Source organism: Heteronotia binoei, chromosome 1 (genome assembly GCF_032191835.1).
Source record: "Heteronotia binoei isolate CCM8104 ecotype False Entrance Well chromosome 1, APGP_CSIRO_Hbin_v1, whole genome shotgun sequence".
NCBI lineage: Eukaryota > Metazoa > Chordata > Lepidosauria > Squamata > Gekkonidae > Heteronotia > Heteronotia binoei.
In genome coordinates, this window is record NC_083223.1 from 246,965,056 (window position 1) to 246,986,343 (window position 21,288).

General features: G+C 44.9%; 1 protein-coding gene across 1 annotated transcript in view; it reads left to right on the forward strand.

Moving 5' to 3' along the window:
• ASXL2 (ASXL transcriptional regulator 2) overlaps positions 1-21,288 on the forward strand; it is a 120,303-nt gene that overhangs the window by 52,181 nt on the left and 46,834 nt on the right. The window contains exons 3-4 of the mRNA XM_060250819.1: positions 11,720-11,828; positions 18,507-18,657. Coding sequence (XP_060106802.1) covers positions 11,720-11,828; positions 18,507-18,657 — 260 coding nt within the window. The remainder of the gene's footprint in view (positions 1-11,719; positions 11,829-18,506; positions 18,658-21,288) is intronic.

A 21,288-nucleotide genomic window follows, 5' to 3' on the forward strand; every position in this document is an offset into this window, starting at 1 on the left:
TGCCCAGGGTAACTTTTTGGTGGCAGCATTTCTAGTGGCGTAGCTCCTATAGTAAACTGCTAGCATGGATTTCAGTTATATTATCTCAAACAATTCAGAAGTGTTCAAAATGAAATGAATATATTAGAGATGTTAACTAAGTCTTAATTGAACGTGGTAAGCTGATTGTTGTATCTAAGGAGGAGTTAATGCATAGAAATTTTATTTATTTATTTATTTATTTGAGATTTATATCCCGCCCTTCCCACGAATGGCTCAGGGCGGCTTCCAACAATTTAATCAAACATAAAATTTAAACAATATTAAGTATAAAACAATTAAATATTTAAACAGTTAAAACTTTAAAACAGAATATTTCAATTTCCTGTAAACAGATGGCTGGCCAGTTACATCAGTTGTCATCATAGCTAGGTGTAGGCTAGCCGGAAGAGGGTCGTCTTACAGGCCCTGCGGAACTGCGCCAAGTCCCGCAGGGCCCTCACCTCTTCCGGCAGCTGATTCCACCATACGGGGGCCATAACGGAGAAAGCCCTTTCTCTGGTGGCTTTCAGACGGGCTTCTTTTGGCCCGGGGATAGTGAGGAGATTTTGTGTTCCCGACCTCAGTGCTCTCTGGGGAACATGTGGGGAAAGACGGTCCTTCAGGTAGGCAGGTCCCAGGCCATATAACTTCTTAGCCCTGACCTGTATAGGCTAGGCAAGCCTGATCTCATCAGATCTCGGAAACTAAGCAAGAGTCAGCATTGGCTAGTAAATGGATGGGAGATCTCCAAGGAATACCAGGGTTGTGATGCAGAGGCATGCAATGGCAAACCACCTCTGAATGTCTCTTGCCTTGAAACCCTATGGGGTTGCCATAAGTCAGCTGTGACTTGTCAGCACTTTCCTCTACCACTAATGACTCTCTAAGTACTATGAAGTTTCCCAAGGAGAGTCTAAAGTTTAAAAGGACTCCTTCCTTTATCCTAGTTTTTTGTGCTTCAGCTGGATGAAAAGGTAGATTGTCTCCCTGGTTTCAGTGGGAGCAGCAATAAGAGCGCATGATCTTTTCTAAACCCCTGTGATCAACCCCCTCAGTTGTCTTTTTTACCCCTTTAAGCTCAGAAGATCTGACTGCTTTCAAGGCTGCTTTTCATGCCCTTTCTTTTCCTACATGGGAAGCTGTCATTAGTGCACTTGTTTCAAAGTGTTTTAAGAATCCAGGGCTGTGAAAATACACACCTGGTCCAGTCCCTTCCCTGTAACAACTTCTTGGCAATTACTGCAGTTTCTGCAGGCAGTGGTCTATGGTAGATCACCTGATTCAGTTGGGAACTCTGGTTCATGAAGCCTTCCTGAGATAGAACATCTTGTGAGTTGTTATATCTTTTTGTCCTTGAAAAAGGTTTATGCCACTGCTTAGAAGTATGGAGTCCTGTATAGATTTGGGCTGAGGACATTTCCTTATTGATTCAGAACTTTTGTAGAATACTTGGCTGGTGCTCACGTTTTCATCAGCACTACCTATTGTGTGCTGTTTCATGGGGAGAAGGCTGCATTTCAAGGTGACTGTTCTCTGTGAAGACTAATGGAATTGCTTTGGTATTTATTTATAGATATATACTGTGGTTGATAGCCACTGATGGACCTCTGCTCCATATTTTTATCCAATTCCCTCTTGAAGCTGGCTATACTTGTAGCCGCCATCACCTTCTGTGGCAGTGAATTCCACATGTTAATCACCCTTTGGGTGAAGAAGTACTTCCTTTTATCCGTTTTAACCTGACTGCTTAGCAATTTCATTGAATGCCCACGAGTTCTTGTATTGTGAGAAAGGGAGAAAAGTACTTCTTTCTCTACTTTCTCCATCCCATGCATAACCTTGTAAATCTCTATCATGTCACTCTGCAGTCGATGTTTCTCCAAGCTAAAGAGCCCCAAGCATTTTAACCTTTCTTCATAGGGAAAGTGTTCCAAACCTTAAATCATTCTAGTTGCCTTTTTCTGCACTTTTTCCAGTGCTGTAACATCCTTTTTGAGGTGCGGTAACCACAATTGTACACAGTATTCCAAATGAGACCGCACCATTGATTTATACAGGGGCATTATGATACTTGCTGATTTGTTTTCAATTCCCTTCCTAATAATTCCGAGCATGTTGTTGGCCTTTTTTATTGCAATCGCACACTGTCTTGACATTTTCAGCGAATTATCTACCACAACCCCAAGATCTCTCTCTTGGTCAGTCTCTGCCAGTTCACACCCCATCATCTTGTATTTGTAGCTGGGATTCTTGATCCCAATGTGCATTACTTTGCACTTGGCCACATTGAACCTCATCTGCCATGTTGATGCCCACTCACCCAGTCTCAACAGATCCCTTTGGAGTGCCTCACAATCCTCTCTGGTTCTCACCACCCTGAACAATTTAGTGTCATCTGCAAACTTGGCCACTTCACTGCGTACTCCCAACTCCAAATCATTAATGAACAAGTTAAAGAGCATGGGACCCAGTACTGAGCCCAGCGGCACCCCACTGCTTACCGTCCTCCACTGCGAAGACTGCCCATTTATACTCACTCTCTACTTCCTATTACTTAGCCAGTTTTTGATCCACAAGAGGACCTATCCTTTTACTCCATGACTCTTGAGCTTTCTAAGGAGCCTTTGATGAGGAACTTTATCAAAAGCTTTCTGGAAGTCAAGGTAAACAACATCTATTGGGTCCCCTTTGTCCACATGTTTGTTCACCCCCTCAAAGAAGTGTAACAGGTTAGTGAGGCAAGATCTTCCCTTACAGAACCCATGCTTAGTGTTCCTCAATAACTTGTGTTCATCAATGTGCCTACTCATTCTGTCCTTGATAATGCTTTCTACCAACTTTCCCGGTATTGAAGTCAGACTGACTGGCCTGTAATTTCCCAGATCTCCTCTGGAACCCTTTTTAAAGATGGGGGTGACATTTGCTACCTTCCAGTCCTCAAGAATGGAGGCAGATTTTAATGAAAGATTACATATTTTTGTCAGGAGATCCACAAGTTCAACTTTGAGTTCTTTCAGAACTCTTGGATGTAAGCCATCCGGACCCGGTGACTTATTAGTTTTTAATTCATCAATCAGTTGTAGGACCTCCTCTCTTGTCACCTCAATCTGACTCAGGTCTTTCAACACCCCTTCCAAAATAAGTGGGACTGGGCTCCCCAGTCAGTTTAACCGAATGAATAATAAGTCTGATATTCTTTGACTTCAGAATGTAGAAAAGAGATTTCTGGCTACTGCAGAGCATAGGGAGGACCTCCTTATGCAATCTGTGGCCACCAGTGGAGGCCTGTTGGCTGCACTCCTCCTCCACCTCCTGTTCTTTTGGCAGCAGTCTCAGCACTGATGCTGCAGATAATTTCCCTGTTTTTAAAAAAGACCCTTTATATAAAATCGGTATGTTTTCTCAAACCCATCTCTAGAAGGAATTGCCAGCCTCCACGTGGGGCCTGGGGATCTCCCGCTTTTACAACTGATCTCCAGCTGGCAGAGATCAGCTCCCCAGGAGAAAATGGCTGTTTTGAAGGGTGGACTCTAAGGCACTGTACCATGCTGAGGTCCCCCTCCCCAAACCCTGCCCTCTCCCGGATCTACCCCCAAAGTCTTTGGGTGTTTTCCAGCTCAGATCTGGCAACCCTAATCTCTTCCCTGCCTTACATGAGTAAGTTGGCATAACCCTCGGATTTTTCCCTATAAAATTTCCCTCTCTATTGTTGTTCAACAGTAGCAATTTAGAGACTTAGTACAAAGCAATGCTGCCTACCCCAAGTGCAGTATTTCACATCACTGTTCTAAAGCAGAGTGGAGTGTCAAATTCTCCCACCCCCCTCAACTGGGTTATATTCCTATCTCAGTCTGAAATGCCTTCTTTCTCCTGTGTGTTGAGGCCAGAAGACCAGAGAGATGAAGTGTTCTTTAAGTGTTAATTAAAGCAGAATGTCTAATCGAAGTGCATTCTAAAGATGGCTGGTCTGATAGCAGATGATGCTGGTTACAGAATGGGGATATACCTTTTTTATTCTCTCAGCTGAGTAATGCGGTCTTAGATGTGTGAGGAAACAGCATGACAAGTCTCTGACAATCACAGCTGTTCCCTAGCAAAGTGAGTTCCCAGGAGGAGACCATAACACTTCATAGTATAGGAAATGGTTCTGATGTTGTTTCAGTTCTCTCTCATAAACTGAAGGATCTTTCTTCCTGTCTTGAAAGTCAGCCTTAATGGACTTTATGGTTTCAGGGTCACTTGTGAAATTGTCATGTATTTGCTCATCTACTTCTCCTCCAGTGTAATTTAGGAGGACCGGCAGGAAGGAAATGGAGAGTTGACCTCCATTGCCTGTTATGTCCCCCCACTTCAGGTAGCTTCCCTCCCACTCAGCTCCTATGAAGCCCTACCCTCAGGCATTTGGAAATCACTGGAGCTATGCTCTAAACTTCCTGAAAAATCTCTGGTATGAACCAATTTACAACAATGTCTCACAAGCTAGGTGCTGTGTGATTGAATTAGTGGAATGATACCTGCAACTTACAACCTACAAAGACAAGAATGTAAAGAATAGACATAAGGGAAGGGAAAGGGAGGCTGAAAGGATGATCACTGGGAAAATGTGTGAAGTATTGCTTTATTAAGTATTCAAAGAACATTCTTTCTCTTCTTTCCCATTCTCCTGGTTTTTCTTTTCTGGACTGCAATCAACTCCAGAAGGTAAGAATTGTTGCTGATGTTATAGAATATAACTGAGCCATTGTTGCAACTGATTGTTTAAGAAACAAACCTGTTTTGCACATCTGCCTTGAAGCCAAATAACAGCAATATTGTTAGATTAAAAGGCTATTTCTCTGTGTGTTCTGCCTGTTTGAGCCTGAAATTTGAATTGATCTGAGCTTGAAATTTGAACTGATTCGAGCTCAAAAGCTGTTAGCAGCCGAATAGCCTTAGAACAGCTGGTGTATTCCTGATTAACAAGGAGTTGCCTTTAGTTCAGGGGTGGCCAAACTTGCTTAATATGAGAGCCATGAAGAATAAACAGGTGTTGAAGAACCACAGTACATGAATGCCAGATGTTTGAGAGCCACAAGATGATGGAGGGAGGGGTGGAAAAGCCACTTGAAATGCATTCTCTAGTGGCTTGGCAAAGTGATTTAAAGAGGAAAATGCTTATTCCAAGCCAGCTGATAGGGCTGTGGGGGCTTCAAGAGCCGCACAATATGTGTGAAAGAGCCACATGTGGCTCCCGAGCCACAGTTTGGCCACCCCTGCTTTAGTTCCATTTGACCAGGGCAGTTGTCTTCTGCTTTTGGTGACTAGGGCTGGCTGGGGCTTTGCTCAGTGAAAGCCGCTTAGCACAGGCCCTTCAGCTCAGATGATTTCACCTGATTAGCATTCCTGGCTCTTCTGAGCTATCCTGTGTCTTACTGTAGAACGTTTTGAATACTCCATTAGATTTAGAGGCATGTCCGATTCTGCATAGCAACCTCCCAGTTCTAGAGTGTCACCAGAAACATGAGATGCATCCCTGGAAGACTGATGCTTGGTCATTGATGGGTTCTGTGCTAGAAGCCGATAGCTAGTTGTGCAAGCCACTGTGGGTTTAAATATGAACCCTGGGTAGTGTTTTCTTATCAGTCTTTGGTACTCGGACATTATTTTCCACATTTTAGGTCAAAACTTTCTGCATATTTCAGTTGAACTTTGCATACCTCAAAGTACTGCCAAATCAAATGAAGGTCTTAAAGCAATGCACAGGAACAGAGTCTATTTTATTAGTTTGAATCACTTTAGTTGCTTTTGTTGTTGTTGAAATTCTCAAAATAGTGTACAAAATACAATCAGTGTTTAAATGTCATAAATCATTACGAAGACCACATATAAATATATAGAGTTTCTAGACACTCTAAATGACTGTGCTATGGAACAGATGGTCACAGAACCTACCAGGGGTGGGGCAATCCTGGATTTGGTCCTAAGTAATGCCCAAGACCTGGTGACAGATGTAAAAGTGATTGCACCGCTTGGGAGCAGTGACCATAACGTTATTGATTTCACCATTTGTATAAATAGGGAGTTGCCCCAAAAGACCAGCAACTAAAAGGGGTAAATTCTCTGAGATGAGGAGACATGTGAAGAGGAAACTGAAAGGAAAGGTAAATGCAGTCAAAATCCTTGGGGATGCTTGGAGGCTATTTAAAACTACAATCCTAGAAGCTCAGATAAAATATATACCACAACTTAGGAAAGGCACAAACAGGTATAAGAAAAGGCCTGCATGGTTAACAAACAAAGCTACGGAAGCTGTAAAAGGAAAGAAGGATTCCTTTAAGATGTGGAAAGCTAGTACAAGTGAGATTAATAAAAGGGAACACAGGCTGTGGCAAATCAAATGCAAGACTGTGATCAGGCAGGCAAAAAGGGACTATGAGGAACATATTGCAAAAAGCATAAAGACCAACAATAAAAAATTCTTCAAATATATTAGAAGCAGGAAACCAGCCAGGGAGGCAGTGGGGCCTTTGGATGACCAAGGGGTAAAAGGATTACTGAAGGAGGATAGGGAAATGGCTGGGAAGCTGAAAGCATTTTTTGCTTCAGTCTTCACTGTGAAAGATGAAAAGTGTTTGCCCACTCCAGAATTGCTAATTTTGGAAGGGGTGTTGAAAGATCTGAGTCAGATAGAGGTGACAAGAGAGGAGGTCACCCCCATCTTCAAAAAGGGTTCCAGAGGAAATCCGGGAAATTGCAGGCCAGTCAGTCTGATTTCAATACCGGAAAAGTTGGTAGAAACTATTATCAAGGACAGATTGAGTAGGCACATTGATGAACACAAGTTACTGAGGAAGACTCAGCATGGGTTCTGCAAGGGAAGATCTTGCCTCACTAACCTGTTACAGTTCTTTGAGGTGGTGAACAAACATGTGGACAAAGGGGACCCAGTAGATGTTGTTTACCTTGACTTCCAGAAAGCTTTTGATAAAGTTCCTCATCAAAGGCTCCTTAGTAAGCTCGAGAGCCATGGAGTAAAAGGACAGGTCCTCTTGTGGATCAAAAACTGGCTAATTAATAGGAAGCAGAAAGTGAGTATAAATGGGCAGCCTTCGCAGTGGAAGACTGTAAGCAGTGGAGTGCTGCAGGGCTCAGTACTGGATCCCATGTTCTTTAACTTGTTCATGAATGATCTGGAGTTGAGGGTAAGCAGTGAAGTGGCTAAGTTTGCAGATGACACTAAATTGTTCAGGGTGGTAAGAACCAGAGAGGATTGTGAGGCACTCCAGAGGGATCTGTTGAGGCTGGGTGAGTGGGCGTCAACGTGGCAGATGAGGTTCCATGTGGCCAAGTGCAAAGTAATGCACATTGGGACCAAAAATCCCAGCTACAAATACAAGTTGATGAGTTGTGAACTGGCAGAGACTAACCAAGAGAGATATCTTGGGGTCGTTGTTGATAACTCACTGAAAATGTCAAGACAGTGTGCGATTGCAATAACAAAGACCAATGCCATGCTGGGAATTATTAGGAAGGGAATTGAAAACAAATCAGCCAGTATCATAATGCCCCTGTATAAATCGATGGTGCGGTCTCATTTGTAATACTATGTACAATTTTGGTCACTGCACCTCAAAAAAGGATATTATAGAATTGGGACAAGTCCAGAAAAGGGCAACTAGAATGATTAAAGGTTTGGAACACTTTCCCTATGAAGAAAAGTTAAAACGCTTGGGGCTCTTTAGCTTGGAGGAACGTCGACTGCGAGGTGACATGATAGAGGTTTACAAGATTATGCATGGGATGGAGAAAGTTGAGAAAGAAGTACTTTTCTCCCTTTCTCACAATACAAGAACTCGTGGGCATTCAATGAAATTGCTGAGCAGTAGGGTTAGAATGGATGAAAGGAAGTACTTCTTCACCCAAAGGGTGATTAACATGTGGATTTTACTGCCACAGGAGGTGGCGGCGGCTACAAGCATAGCCAGCTTCTAGAGGGGTTTGGATAAAAATATGGAGCAGAGGTCCATCAGTGGCTGTTAGCCATAGCATATTATTGGAACTGTCTGGGGCAGTGATGCTCTGTATTCTTGGTGCTTGGGAGGGGGGCAAAGTGGAAAGGCTTCTAGCCGTACTTGTGAACCTCCTTTTTTTTCTGGCCACTGTGTGACACAGAGTGTTGGACTGTATGGGCCATTGGCCTGATCCAACATGGCTTCTCTTATGTTCTTAAATTATGGCAGAAAGAGGCACGTCATTCAAATAGTGCTAATTTCCACATTGAGATCTCACAGATATTTCTTCCTTACCCACATTGAATGTGGCTTGCAATAGTGTAAACCTCTGCCTGGTATAAAAGTTTTCCTTTGCCCTGGAGTCATGCTTCTCTGCTTGACTTCCTAATGTCCAGCAGCCCTTAAGTGCCCACAGCTGAGCTGTAATAGCTCTGGTTTTTTAAAGTGCTGTGATTGTGGTACACTTTGATTCCAAGCACACCTTGAAGCATGATATGTCTTACCCTGCATGCTCAAAGGAATTAATCTGAGCAATTTCCAGAACTACTGTAAGGCTTTAAAAATATTTGGGTTGATTTTTAAAGGCTGGGGACTGGATGGTATGAGGATAGCTTTCCAGTGCTTTAAAGATTTCTTTAAACATTTCTTACATGCCCAGGGAAATGCTGATCACCACTTTGGGGTCAGGAAGCAATTTTTCTCCAGGCCAGTTTGGCCAGAGACCTTGGAGGTCCCCCCCCCCCCACATCTTCTTGGAATGGAACAAGGGTCATTAGGGTTGTTGGGGGCGGCGGAAAGTATTTGTGAAGTTCATGCATTGTGTTGGAGGTTGAGCTAGATGATCGTGGAGGTCTCTTCCAACTCTATAATTCTGTAAGCTCTGAAGAAGTGCCAGGCAACCAATTAGACAAAATATAGAGGAAGAACTTCCTCCAGAAGTTCACCATTTTGTTCTGTTATCTGAATGCTAAGAGCAAAACTTTCTCCCCATGCAAAGAAAGAGTGATAGGAAGAGAATTTATCAGTCATTTGTGCAACACATTGCAATCTTTCTTTCACAGTTTGTTTAATTTAGATGTTGGGTGCACAGATTTTCACTCTAGAGCAGTGATGGCGAACCTTTTCGAGACCGAGTGCCCAAACTGCAACCCAAAACCCACTTATTTATCGCAAAGTGCCAACACGGCAATTTAACCTGAATACTGAGGTTTTAGTTTAGAAAAAACAACTCATAGTGAAATTAACAAACTGAAAGAACATTTGGTCTAGATAGAATTTGCTTAGGAAACCAACAGAATAGTAACATGTCAGAATGGGAGAATGATGGTGTATTGTCATAAGGCAATACATGGAGGCTGTTCATTGCTCTGTTGCTTGCAAGTCTGGGTTAAACTGAGAACATGCCTTTCCCAGAGGTGTTCCTGTCCACCTAATTTACTTTTGAACATGTAACATACATTATAAACATCATTCTAGTTTGCCATTAGGAAAAAAGAATACATTAAAATATAGTGTGTTTAGTAGGAGCTGGTGGTTAGGGTGTCCAAATCAGATCTGGGAGGTCCTGATTCATAAGCCCACTTTGCCCTGGCAACTTGCTGGGAAACCTTGGACCAGTAATATACTCTGAGTTAACCTGCCTCATAGGTTTGTTCTGAGGATAAAAGAGAAGGGGAGAGTGTGTCAAACCACTTCAGTGTCCTTTTGGGGGAGGAAGGCAGGGGATACGTGATGTTATATAGTTAATAAATTAAGCTGATGAAAGGAGTCCACTGATTTATATGGCTAAATCTGAGTCCAGCAGCACCTTAGAGAACAAGATTTTTGAGAGTCAAAGCTCCTTTTATCTAATCAAGGGAACTCTAGTGCTGGAAAGCTTGTGCCCCCTCCCCCAGATCTTGTTGGTCTCTAAGGTGCTCCTGAGCTCGAATCTAATTGTTCCATTATGGACCAGCACGGCTACCCTTGGAAACTTCAGGGACAGTCTGAATTGTATTAACTAGAAAGTCTGATGTGAGAAAGGAGAGCCAGTTTAGTGTAGAGGTTAAATGCGTGGACTCTTATCTGGGAGAACCGGGTTTGATTCCCCACTCCTCCACTTCCAGCTGCTATGGCCTTGGGTCAGCCATAGCTATCACAGAGCTGTCCTTGAAAGGGCACCATCTGGGAGAGCTTCTCTCAGCCCCACCTACCTCAAAGAGTGTCTGTTGTGGGAGAGGAAGATAAAGGAAATTGTGAGCTGCTCTGAGGCCCTGAGATTCAGAGTGAAGGGCGGGATATAAATCCAATATCATCTTCTTTCTTTAAACTAAAACTGCAATCACTGTAGATTACTCCCAAGTAACCATGGAGAGCAAGCCCCATGTGGAAAGGCTAAGGGACTTGGGGATATTCAGTCTGGAGAAGAGGGGGTTGAGGGGGGAGACATGATTGCTCTTTTGAAGTATTAGAAGGGCTGCCACTTAGAGGAGGGCAGGGAGTTGTTCCTGCTGGCAGCAGAGGAAAGGACTGGCATAGGAAAACCTTTTTAACAGTAAGAGTTGTTCAACAGTGCAATCAGCCCCCTCACTGGCAGTCTAAGCAGTGGCTGGACAAATACTTATCAGGGATACTCTGGGAAACCAGAACAGCAGTGCAACAGTTCAGAAACAGCTTATCAACAACTTGCCTTATGGTTCTTGTAGTTTGAAAGAGCTCTGCTCAGATTCTGCTATCAGAAGCATTGTATTTGAAAGCAAGGAAGCCTGCAATGGGATCCAACATTTCCTGTAATAAACCCACATCCCTTCAAAAAAAGTGCTTGATTTAAGGTCCTGATCTCTCGCTCCCCCCCATCCTCCCTCCATGCTCTCTTCCTCCCTTCGTCTTGGACCGTGCCACAACAGTTTTGAAATACGAAACACAACCAGATCTTGGCCACATGAAAACGTGAAGCTGCCTTATATCCATCTCTCTAGTGCAGGGGTAGCCAAACTGGTTTGGGAGCCACATGTGGCTCTTTCACACACATCATGTGGCTCTTGAAGCCCCTATCAGAGAAGGCATTTGTCTCTTTAGACCAATTCTTCAAGCCAAGCCAGCCAGTGGCTTGGAGAATGCATTTAAAGTTCAAGTTGCTTTCTTTCCATCTCTCCCTCCCTGCTCCCTCCCACCATCTGTTTTCCTTCCTTCCTTGCCTCAGACATCTGACGTTCATGTCTGGAGGCTCTCACACATCTGATATTTATTTAGAAGGTGCCCCAGCTGCATCAAAGCCAGTAGGGTCCAGCTTCAGCGCAGCGTTGCTTGGCACGTCTCTGAGGAGGAGGGAAGTGCGGCTGCATTGCAGCTCTGGGGAGGGAGGGAAGGCAGGGGGGGGAGCCAAGCCTCGTGCGCAGGGTTGGGGGAGGGAGTGTGCATGCCCACAGAGAGTGCTCTGAGTGCCACCTCTGGCACACGTGCCATAGGTTTGCTACCACTGATAGAGGTTACTTGCAGTGTCAGGGTCAGAGTTCAGTAATAAATTTGACCATATTTCTTAATTTGTTGGATTTCTTTTGACCCTGAATATGATGGCTCCTTTAATGCCTGGCTCTGAGTGAGACAGGGAGTGAGGCATTTGAATCATTAGCTGCTGGCCATTGCCATTTCTCTTGCCCCCATGTAATGCTGATCAGGTATTTCTTCACTGTGTTCCTTGGGGGCTAATCTTGTGATTCTGTTTTCAGTGGGACTTCTCCTCTTGCATGTCTGAATGCTATGCTGCACACCAATTCCCGTGGGGATGAGGGCATTTTCTATAAGGTCCCCGGGAGGATGGGTGTCTACACACTGAAGGTAAGTGCATCTGTCACTGGAAGTCAGAAATGGTTCTTGGATCAGTAGATGATTACAATTAGAGCGTCCCCAGTGAGGATTATGAGAGTCTCTCTGAACATGAGCAGTGTTGTGTCTTGGTACAGGGAGGGGTTGTGACTTAGTGCTAAGGCATCTTGGAGGAAGTCTCAGGTTCAGTTCCTGGCATCACCACTTAAAGGAGATCAAGAGAGCCCATGTGGTATAGGAGCTGGACTTCCAGATTAGGATTCTTAATAATAATAATACATTTTATTTATATCCTGCCCTCCCCGCCGAAGCAGGTTCAGGGCGCCTCACAACATATAAATTCAATTTACAATAAAACATCAACACAATTTGATAAATAATTCATTAATAAAACCATCATTTAAAACCATCATTGACAAATAAAATTAACATTTACGGTGCTATCTCTCAGATTTTCCTCAGTCAGATTTTGGTGGCTGGATATGTCTACAGCAGGTCTGTTTTGGGTCTATATTTAAGCGAAGGCCATTTTAAAAAAGGTAGTCTTGCAGGCCCTACAGAACTGATCCAGACTTTGCAGGGCCCGCACTTCATCCGGAAGTTGATTCCACCAGTGTGGAGCTACGATCAAAAAGGCCCGTTCTCGTGTGCTCTTCAATTTGGCCTCCTTCGGCCCAAGGATTGTCAACCAGTTCTTTCCCCCTGATCTCAGTACTCTCTGGGGCTCATATGGGGAGAGACGGTCCCTAAGATAGGCAGGCCCTTGACCATATACGGCTTTAAAGGTAATGACCAGCACTTTGTAACGAACCCGGTATACAACTGGCAGCCAGTGCAGCTCGCGCAGCCCCGGCTGTATATGCTCTCACTTCAGGAGCCCTAATAGCAGCCTAGCCGCCGCATTCTGCACCAGCTGCAGCTTTCGGGTTTGGCACAAAGGCAGCCCCATGTAGAGGGCATTACAGTAATCCAGTCTCGAGGTGACTGTTGCATGGATCACTGTTGCTAAGTCATGACGCTCTAGGAAGGGGGCCAACTGCCTCGCCTGCCTAAGATGGAAAAATGCGGATTTGGCTGTGGCCGCTATCTGGGCCTCCATTGACAATGAAGGCTCCAGTAGAACCCCCAGGCTTTTGACCCTGTGCGCCGCTTTCAGTGACACACCGTTAAAGACTGGGAGGGGGATTTCTCTTCCCAGAGCACCACGACCCAAGCAAAGGACCTCTGTCTTCGTTGGATTCAGCTTCAACCTACTCAGCCTGAGCCAACCAGCCACAGCTTGCAATGCTAGGTCCAGATTTTTTGGAACGCAGTCAGGCCGACCATCCGTTAGTAGATAGAGCTGGGTGTCATCTGCATATTGGTGACACCCAAGCCCATATCTCCTGCCAATCTGGGCAAGGGGGCGCATGTAGATGTTAAATAACATCAGAGAGAGGACTGCCCCTTGCAGCACCCCACAATCTAGTGAGTTCTCCCCCAATTGCCACCCTTTGTCCCCGTCCATCAAGGAAGGAGGAAAGCCACTGTAAGGCAGACCCCCCCCGATCCCTGCATTGGCGAGACGGCAGGTCAGTAACTGATGGTCGACCGTGTAGAACGCAGCCTACAGATCTAACAACATTAGCACCACCATGCCACCTTGATCCAGATGCCGCTGGAGATCATCCACCAAAGCGACCAGCACTGTCTCCGTTCCGTGACCCGGGCGGAAGCCGGACTGGTGAGGATCTAAGATGAGACCTGAGTTCATACACCCCGGCTGCCCTAGAAACTCACTAGGTAACCTTGGGCCTATCAAACAGTGTTCGCCTAACCTACCTCACTGGGTTGTTTAGATAAAACAGAGAAGGGGAGACTAGCACAAGCCACTTTGGGTCCTCATTGAGGAGAAGTATGGAAATAAATGAAATAAGAAGATGACCTACACATGAGACCCTGAAGAACAACTTCTAGCTGAGTAGACAGTACTGAGCTTGATGGACTATTGGTGATTCAGTATAAGGGTAATCAAAAAAGGGAACCTACAGTTGTATAACCATAAACTAATACAATGAAATCAACTGTGTAGCACACCAATTTAAAATTATTCTATTGAAAATTGTTACCTTTATAATATATGTAATGCAATTACTGTACAAAATAATCAGAAACACATACTTGTAAAGATCACAGCAGCGAACAATTCCAGCATCATAAAAGACATATATGAGAACAATATGTTGAAACTAAGCTTGCATAAAGTGAAATCAGTTCAGTGGGCTAAGAAATGACCGCTACTCCTTACAATTGCACTGACTTCAAATGGCACAAGCAAGAGAGATTCACAGTTACAGCTGATCTTCAGACTACAAAGACCAGTTCCCCTTGTGAAAATGACTACTGTAGAGGGTGGACTATATGTGTTATGCCCCATCAAAGACTCTCCCTTCCCCAGTTAACTCCACCCCCCCTGAAAATCTGGTAAGACCTCACCTGGAGTATTGTGTTCTGTTTTGGGCACCACATTTAAGAAGGATATAGACAAGCTGGAATGGTCCAGAGCACTGTTCCCTCTAAGTTGAGTTAGTGTGAGCTAGCTCACAGATTTTTAACCTCCAGCTCACAGATTTTTGTCTTAGCTCAGGAAGGATGACCCCCAGAACACACTAATTTATGCAGTAGCTCACAACTGTAATCCCAGTGGCTCACAAAGTAGAATTTTTGCTCACAAGACTCTGCAGCGTAGAGGGAACATTGGTCCAGAGGAGGGCAACAAAGTTGGTGAGGGGTCTGGAGACCAAATCCTATGAAGAAAGGTTGAAGGAGCTGCGTATGTTTAGCCTGGAAAGGAGGTGGCTGAGAGGTTATATGATCACCATCTTTAAGTACTTTTGAAGGGCTATCATATAGAGCAGGGGTCCCCAACCCCCAGGCCGCGGACCGGTCTCGATCCGTAACCTGTTTCCAAGTGGGCCGCACAGCCACCCCCCCACCCCCTCCCGCGCAGCCTCATTGTCCCCTGTTTATATCACTTTAAGGCCAGGGAAGGTGCCATGCAGCACTTTCCAGGCTGACCTCCCCCATTCCCTGCTGATCAGCTGATCCAATCAGTGGGGAAAACTGCGGCTGCAGCAGCAAGCAACTGCTGAAACAGCCGCTGCTGTGGTTTTCCTGGCTGATTGGATCAGCTGATCGGCGAGGGGGGTTGGTCTGGCAGGCGCTTCACCTTCCCTGGCCTTAAAGTGGTAAAAACAGGGCGGTGAGGCTGCGCGGGGGCAGACGGCAAGGCTGCGGGGAGTGGGGCAGAGGAGGGAGGAGGAAATAGGGGGAGGAGGAGGTACCACCGAGGGGGGGGGCAGGGAGCAGCCACTGGCTCTGGGGCCGTGGTGGGCCGGCAAGCCCTGGGGCCAGTCCCTGGGACAAAAAAGGTTGGGGGTCACTGAGACCCTGGAGAGCCGCTGCCAGTCTGAGAAGACAATACTGACTTTGATGGATCAAAGGTCTGATTCAGTATAAGGCAGCTTCATATGTTCATATAGAGGATGGTGTGGAATTGTTTTCTGTGGCCCCAGAAGGCAGAACCAGAATCAGTGGGTTGAAATGAAATCATAATAGTTTCCGGCGCAACATTAGAAAGAACTTCCTGATAGTGAGCTGTTCCTCAGTGGATCAGGCTTCCTTGGGAGGTGGTGGGCTCTCCTTCTTTGGAGGTTTTTAAACAGAGGCTAGATGACCATCTGACAGCAATGCTGATCCTGTGAATTTAGGGGGAGGTATCTGTGAATTTCCTGCATTGTGCAGGGGGTTGGACTAGATGACCCTGGAGGTCCCTTCCAACTGTATGATTCTATGAAATCAAAATATATTCCCTACTTTTTCCCTCCTCTTTATTATTTCCTTTTTTCTTATGTTTTTCTTATTTTCCTGTGTATTTTTTTTTATTTATTTGTTTAATAAAATTCATTATGTTAAAAAAAAGTCCTTCCCCTGCCGAAACCTCGCCCTCCTCAGGCTCCACCCCAAAATCTCCAGGTATTTCCAGCTCAGGCGAGGGCCAGGCACAGCCTTATCTGCCATGGAAGCTTGCTAGTCACCAACTTTTGGCTTGGCCTACCTTAGGGCTGTTATTGCTGTGAGAAAATGGGGGAGGGGGAGGAAGATGTTAAAAAGCTGCTTTGAATCCCAGCTGGGGAGAACAAAATGTTGAGTTTTTGATGTCAAAGTTTAGTAAAACACATCTGAAGAGCCAGCATGGTGTCGCGGTTAGATCTGGGAGACCCAGATTTGAATTCACATTCTGCCGTGGAATTTTGCTGGGTAACCTTGGGCCAAACATGTACACTCTGCCTCAGCTACCTCACAGGATTGTTGATAAAATGGAGGAGAGGGGAACTATGTCAGTTGCTTGGGGTCCCTTCATTGGACAGTAAGTCAGGGTATTAATGAAGTAGATAACAAATAAATAAAGGCAGCAAAACTAAAGAGTTGTTTATCTGCCCTGTTGCAGTGAGTACAAGGTGTTGTAAGCCACCCTGAACCCACTATGGGATAAGGCAGGATATAAGTAGAATAAATAAATGTTAGTCCATCTGTAGCAGTAGAAAAGAGCAAGAGTCCAATAGCACCTTAAAGGCTAATCTTGAATGCCTGTGAAGCCAATGTGAAGAGTGACCAAATGAGATTGTGAGAAAGACATCTACAGAGGAGTCAGTTGGATTTTTAGTAGGGTAGGAATACACAGAGAATGAGAGATATAAAAGAAGATTGGAGAAGGTGAGCATGCTGCAAGTGTTGTTGATATCTTTAGAGAATGGAAGCATCTTGGGATGTTCAGTGCCAGCAGCCCCCCCCCCCCCCCGCCCAAATCATTAAGTGGTCTCTGAGAGTTACTCCTCTAAACTTGGATCCATTCTCTGAAGGGGAGCACCTGGGATTGTATGTACAGTCTCCACTTATCCAGAATGATACCCTCCCAGTTTAATTGGGCTACAATTGATGGCAAAGGGCCAGCACATAACAGTGCTGTCATCCTGAAGGCATGGGGAGTCCTGATTGGTCCATGAGCTTGATTAAAATTTAGTGGGTTGGATTTGTGCCATTCATCAATCTGTGGGTAAGCTGCCTAACAGCCTTGCTGTTGCAGTTGTCCAACTTTAGCATTGATGGTGGAGCTAGGAGCCTGAATCTAGAGTTCAGCCTCAGTTTATTTGAAACTTAGTTTCCCTCAAGAGAAAGTGAGAGAGCTTTTGCGGCAAGAGAAGCCGGGAAGCCTGTGTTGGCAAAGTATCAAGTGACTTGATGAGTTGCTTGGGTCCAGTGGCAGTCTAGAAGTTACGGCAGCATGCTAGAACGGGTTCTGGCGAGAAGTTGTTGCTGAGTCATAGATTGTGTGCTCTGCATCTTGCAGCTCCCAGATGTAATCAGCAGCCTTTCAGGTTGAAGGGTTTTTGGGTAATGAGGCTGGGGAGAACTCTGCTTGAAATCCCAGGATGGACAGCACTCCCACCAATGTTCTCTATGGGAGATTTCCTCAAGTTCCTTATAGCAAGAGATATTATCTATGCGGGTCAAGCTCACCTGATTCCATCCAGCATATTTTATTGAACTGTCAGCTGTATACAAATCTCCAGAAGATTCTGTTAGATAATCTTTCCTTGCCATCTTATAATCGCGAAAATAGGATTGATTGCTGTTTCCTACTAAATGACAACACAACTGATATCACAAAGACTGTTGAATTCTTGGCTGAGATTGTCAAGAATTGTTTTAAGCAGGTTTCATTGTGATTCTTAATCTTATTTTAGCCTTTTATGTTTTGAACAGATATATTGGATTGCTTGTTGTCTGGCTGACAAGTTTCTGTATATTTCTTTTGGTTATGCCAATAAAGGTGTGATATTGGATATTGCATTGGACAGCACTGAGCTCGACAGCCCAGTGATCTGACGCTGTAGGAAGCAGTTTTATATTGTGTTGTAAAGGGTCGGAAGGCTGAGTGTAGAATGCTACCCTGAAAGGTTGAAAGAATTGGGGTAAAAGAGGAGATGAAGCACTCACAATCTGTGTTGTAAAAGATGCCGTAACTAAGGAAGCAGTTGCTGAGCAGGTGAACTAGTTACCCATGGAGGCTGGGGAATTCTGTTCTTGGAAGCCTGGAGCAAGTTCGGGGTACACAGCGAGAAGTTCCATAAGTTTGGTGCCACAACTGAGAAATCCTCTTTGGTTCCTGCTTGCCTACTTCAGAAGGCAGGGACCCCAGAACAGGACTCAGATTACTGCAGCAATCAGATAGCCTTGTGTGGGAGTAGGTAGTCCTTAAGGTATGTTATTGGTCCCAGGCCATACATGGCTTTAAATGTCAACATCAGAAACCTTGAATTGAGGCCAGAAACAAATTTGGAGCCGGTGTAGATGAGCCAAGACTGGAGTGATACAGTGATATGACCCACTCCAGTCAACATTCTGTCTGCAGCATTCTTTACCATTCTGAGCTTCAGTATGGGATAATCCGCATACATTATTATTCCCCATAGGTTTCTGAGCTCAGGTAATAATAGAGTTATGGTGGAGCACTCATGGAGCTAATTCAGATGAGACCTGCTGCACCAAAGCCCATTTAGGGGTTGCGGGAGTTCTACTCTCCATGAACATTTAGCTGAAATACAGAAATGGATACTGACCTCTCCTGTCCATGCCTCTTATTTGCAGAAGGATGTTCCAGATGGGCTGAAAGAACTGTCTGAAGGCTCAGAAGAGAGCAGCGATGTGCAGTCGGATTCTCCCACCTCAGAAAGCAGCAGCAGCAGCAGTGACAGGAGCAGTAACAAGGAAGGGCGGAAGAGCAGGTGGCGAAGGAAAGGTAGCTGCTTCTTTAAGACTCTCAAAACACATTTGTGCGCCATTTGCTTTCAGTCTGTACTGGTTATTTCAGTTGGGTGGCAGAGGGGGAGGGTGACTTTTGCCAGTTTCCCCTGCACTTTAACCCGCAAGGTGTTACTGGAGGTCCAGATACCCACTGGAGGCAGAATTTTGAGAGCTAAAGAAGACCGTAGCAGGAAAACAGTCATTAATGCAGCACTGTAACACTGGTACTGCAGTGGATCCAAGCCCATATCTTTGCTCTAAGTGTTGATGAGAACATAGGAGGTTTGCTTACATGCTTGTTAACCAGTGTTCAGGTGGTTCGAGCCTAAAGCTCTTCCCAGCTCCTCCTCTTCTCCCCCTCCCCCCAAAAGGGGATGGTAGCCAGTCTCTATGTTTTGGGAACAACTTTTTGCTAGTGGGGAGATGTGAAACTTAAGTTTTAGATGGATATCTAAATGTAGCTTGGATGCGCTCAGGGAAACCGCTTGCTGTAGCTTTCAGTGCCTATGAAGTCTCTGACTTGAGAAGTCCTGTAGACCAGTGGATGCGAATGAAGGTTTTTGACCAGACTTCATTGCAGGCTTACGGGCAATAAGCTGTGGTGAATTAGCCCTGGTGTAGTGTCGCTTCTGCTAGAAATCCTAGTTACTGAGAAAGTTGGCCTATAAAGTTGAAGTTCTTGGGAGACAGTGTTTGTAAAGTATGACTTCATGATTACCACAAAAGGAAAATACACCTATTTTCTGTCCCCTGTCCCCTTTGGGAAATCTGTAAGAACTATTTAGTTGCATATTACCCCAAATCTGTAGATCATATGACAGTTACACACTGGAGATATAAATTCAAATTATAATTAAATGCATGAAGCTGCTTTCTGCTGAGCCAGATGATTGGCCTATCAGGGTCAGTATTGTCTGCTCTGATTGGTAGCAGCTCTCCAGGGTTTCAGGCAGAGGTCTTGATCATGTACTGCCTGAAACTTTTTAAATGGAGATACCAGGACCTTTTACATACCAAGCAGGCATTCTGTCACTGAACCATAGTCCTGGTTCAGGTCTTTGCTCTGCCAGGAAAGAGGTTTTGGGCAAACTGCCATGTCATCTCTCATCCCGTTTCCCATCTGTAAAGTAGCGGTAGTAGTGGCCTGGCTAAGGTGACTATATGAGGTATATTTGGAACCATACTAGAGCCTATAGAAATGGTTGCTAGTATATTATAACAAGCTACCTAAACCCAATGTCTGTTTTTCCTCTGGTGCCATCCCTGGTGTCCTGAAAATAAAACCTTTAGGCTCCCCTGCTTAAGTATAAGCCTTGATTTCCTGTCCCAAGGCTTGCTTCCAACTTCTTTTCTTCCTTATCTCCTATTCTGTGGATGCTGTGTAAAACTGCTGAAGTGGGGGGGAGGGAAACTGAACATGTGGTGCTAGACAGGGTGATCTCCTGTGTTCTAGAATCCAAGGGATATGGGCTGGACATTTCATATGGATGGATGGATCTCCCCAGATTAATAGGTGATCATGCAGGCTTTAATGGTTTCATGATGGGAAAACTGGCCAAAAGCCATCCAGTTAGTGTTAGCACTTTGATTTGGACTGGAAACTTGCTGGCTGTCATTTCTTGTAAAGTTCAGTGGAATCCTATGCCCCTGTACAGGGGATCCAGTGGGAAGCCTGTTCAAGTATTTTGGACAGGCACTACCTCTTTGCTGGTGTCATGTTAGCTAGTTTACAGGTGAGCTAGCTACTGGGTTAAGAAAATAAGACACTGATTAAATTCTGCTCCTCCAGCACTGCCCAGTTTTGGTTCCTTTTGCCAATATCACAGTTGTTGACATGACACCACATTAGCATTGCAGGGTTTGAGCAACATGTAAGTAAGTTACAGAAATACAACAGACTGAGCAGGTCCCTCTGCAGGTATTCTACAGGACTCAGTGTTGCTGGATGTTCAGCATCAGTGTGAAGCTACTTCAGGTGAGAGAGAAGGAGAAGGAGAAGAAGAAGGAGAAGAAGAAGAAGAAGGAGAAGAAGAGAAGAAGAAGAAGAAAAGAAGAAGAAGATAATATTGGATTTATATCCCGCCCTCCACTCCGAAGAGTCTCAGAGCGGCTCACAATCTCCTTTACCTTCCTCCCCCACAACAGACACCCTGTGAGGTGGGTGGGGCTGGAGAGGGCTCTCCCAGCAGCTGCCCTTTCAAGGACAACCTCTGCAAGAGCTATGGCTGACCCAAGGCCATTCCAGCAGGTGCAAGTGGAGGAGTGGGGAATCAAACCCGTTTCTCCCAGATAAGAGTCCACACACTTAACCACTACACCAAAAATAATCTATGCGTTAAGAACTACATATTTTTAATATCCTGGTGACACTGAGCTGAATTTTGAAACAAACCGGAGCTGAATTCAAACAAGTAGGAAGTAACACTGGTTGGTGTATTCTTGGAGCAGTAATTTGGTGTTTTGGAGGTAACTGGTGAATCTGTGCAGGAGTGGAGTCTTGGGGCAGCAGGGGTTTTTGTTGTTGTTCTGGTTCCATTTGCTTGTTAGAGCAGAGTGATCTTCCCATGCTTCACCACCTTCTTTGTGAGTACTGACTGCTTCAGATCACTTGGAAGCTGCCGCTCGT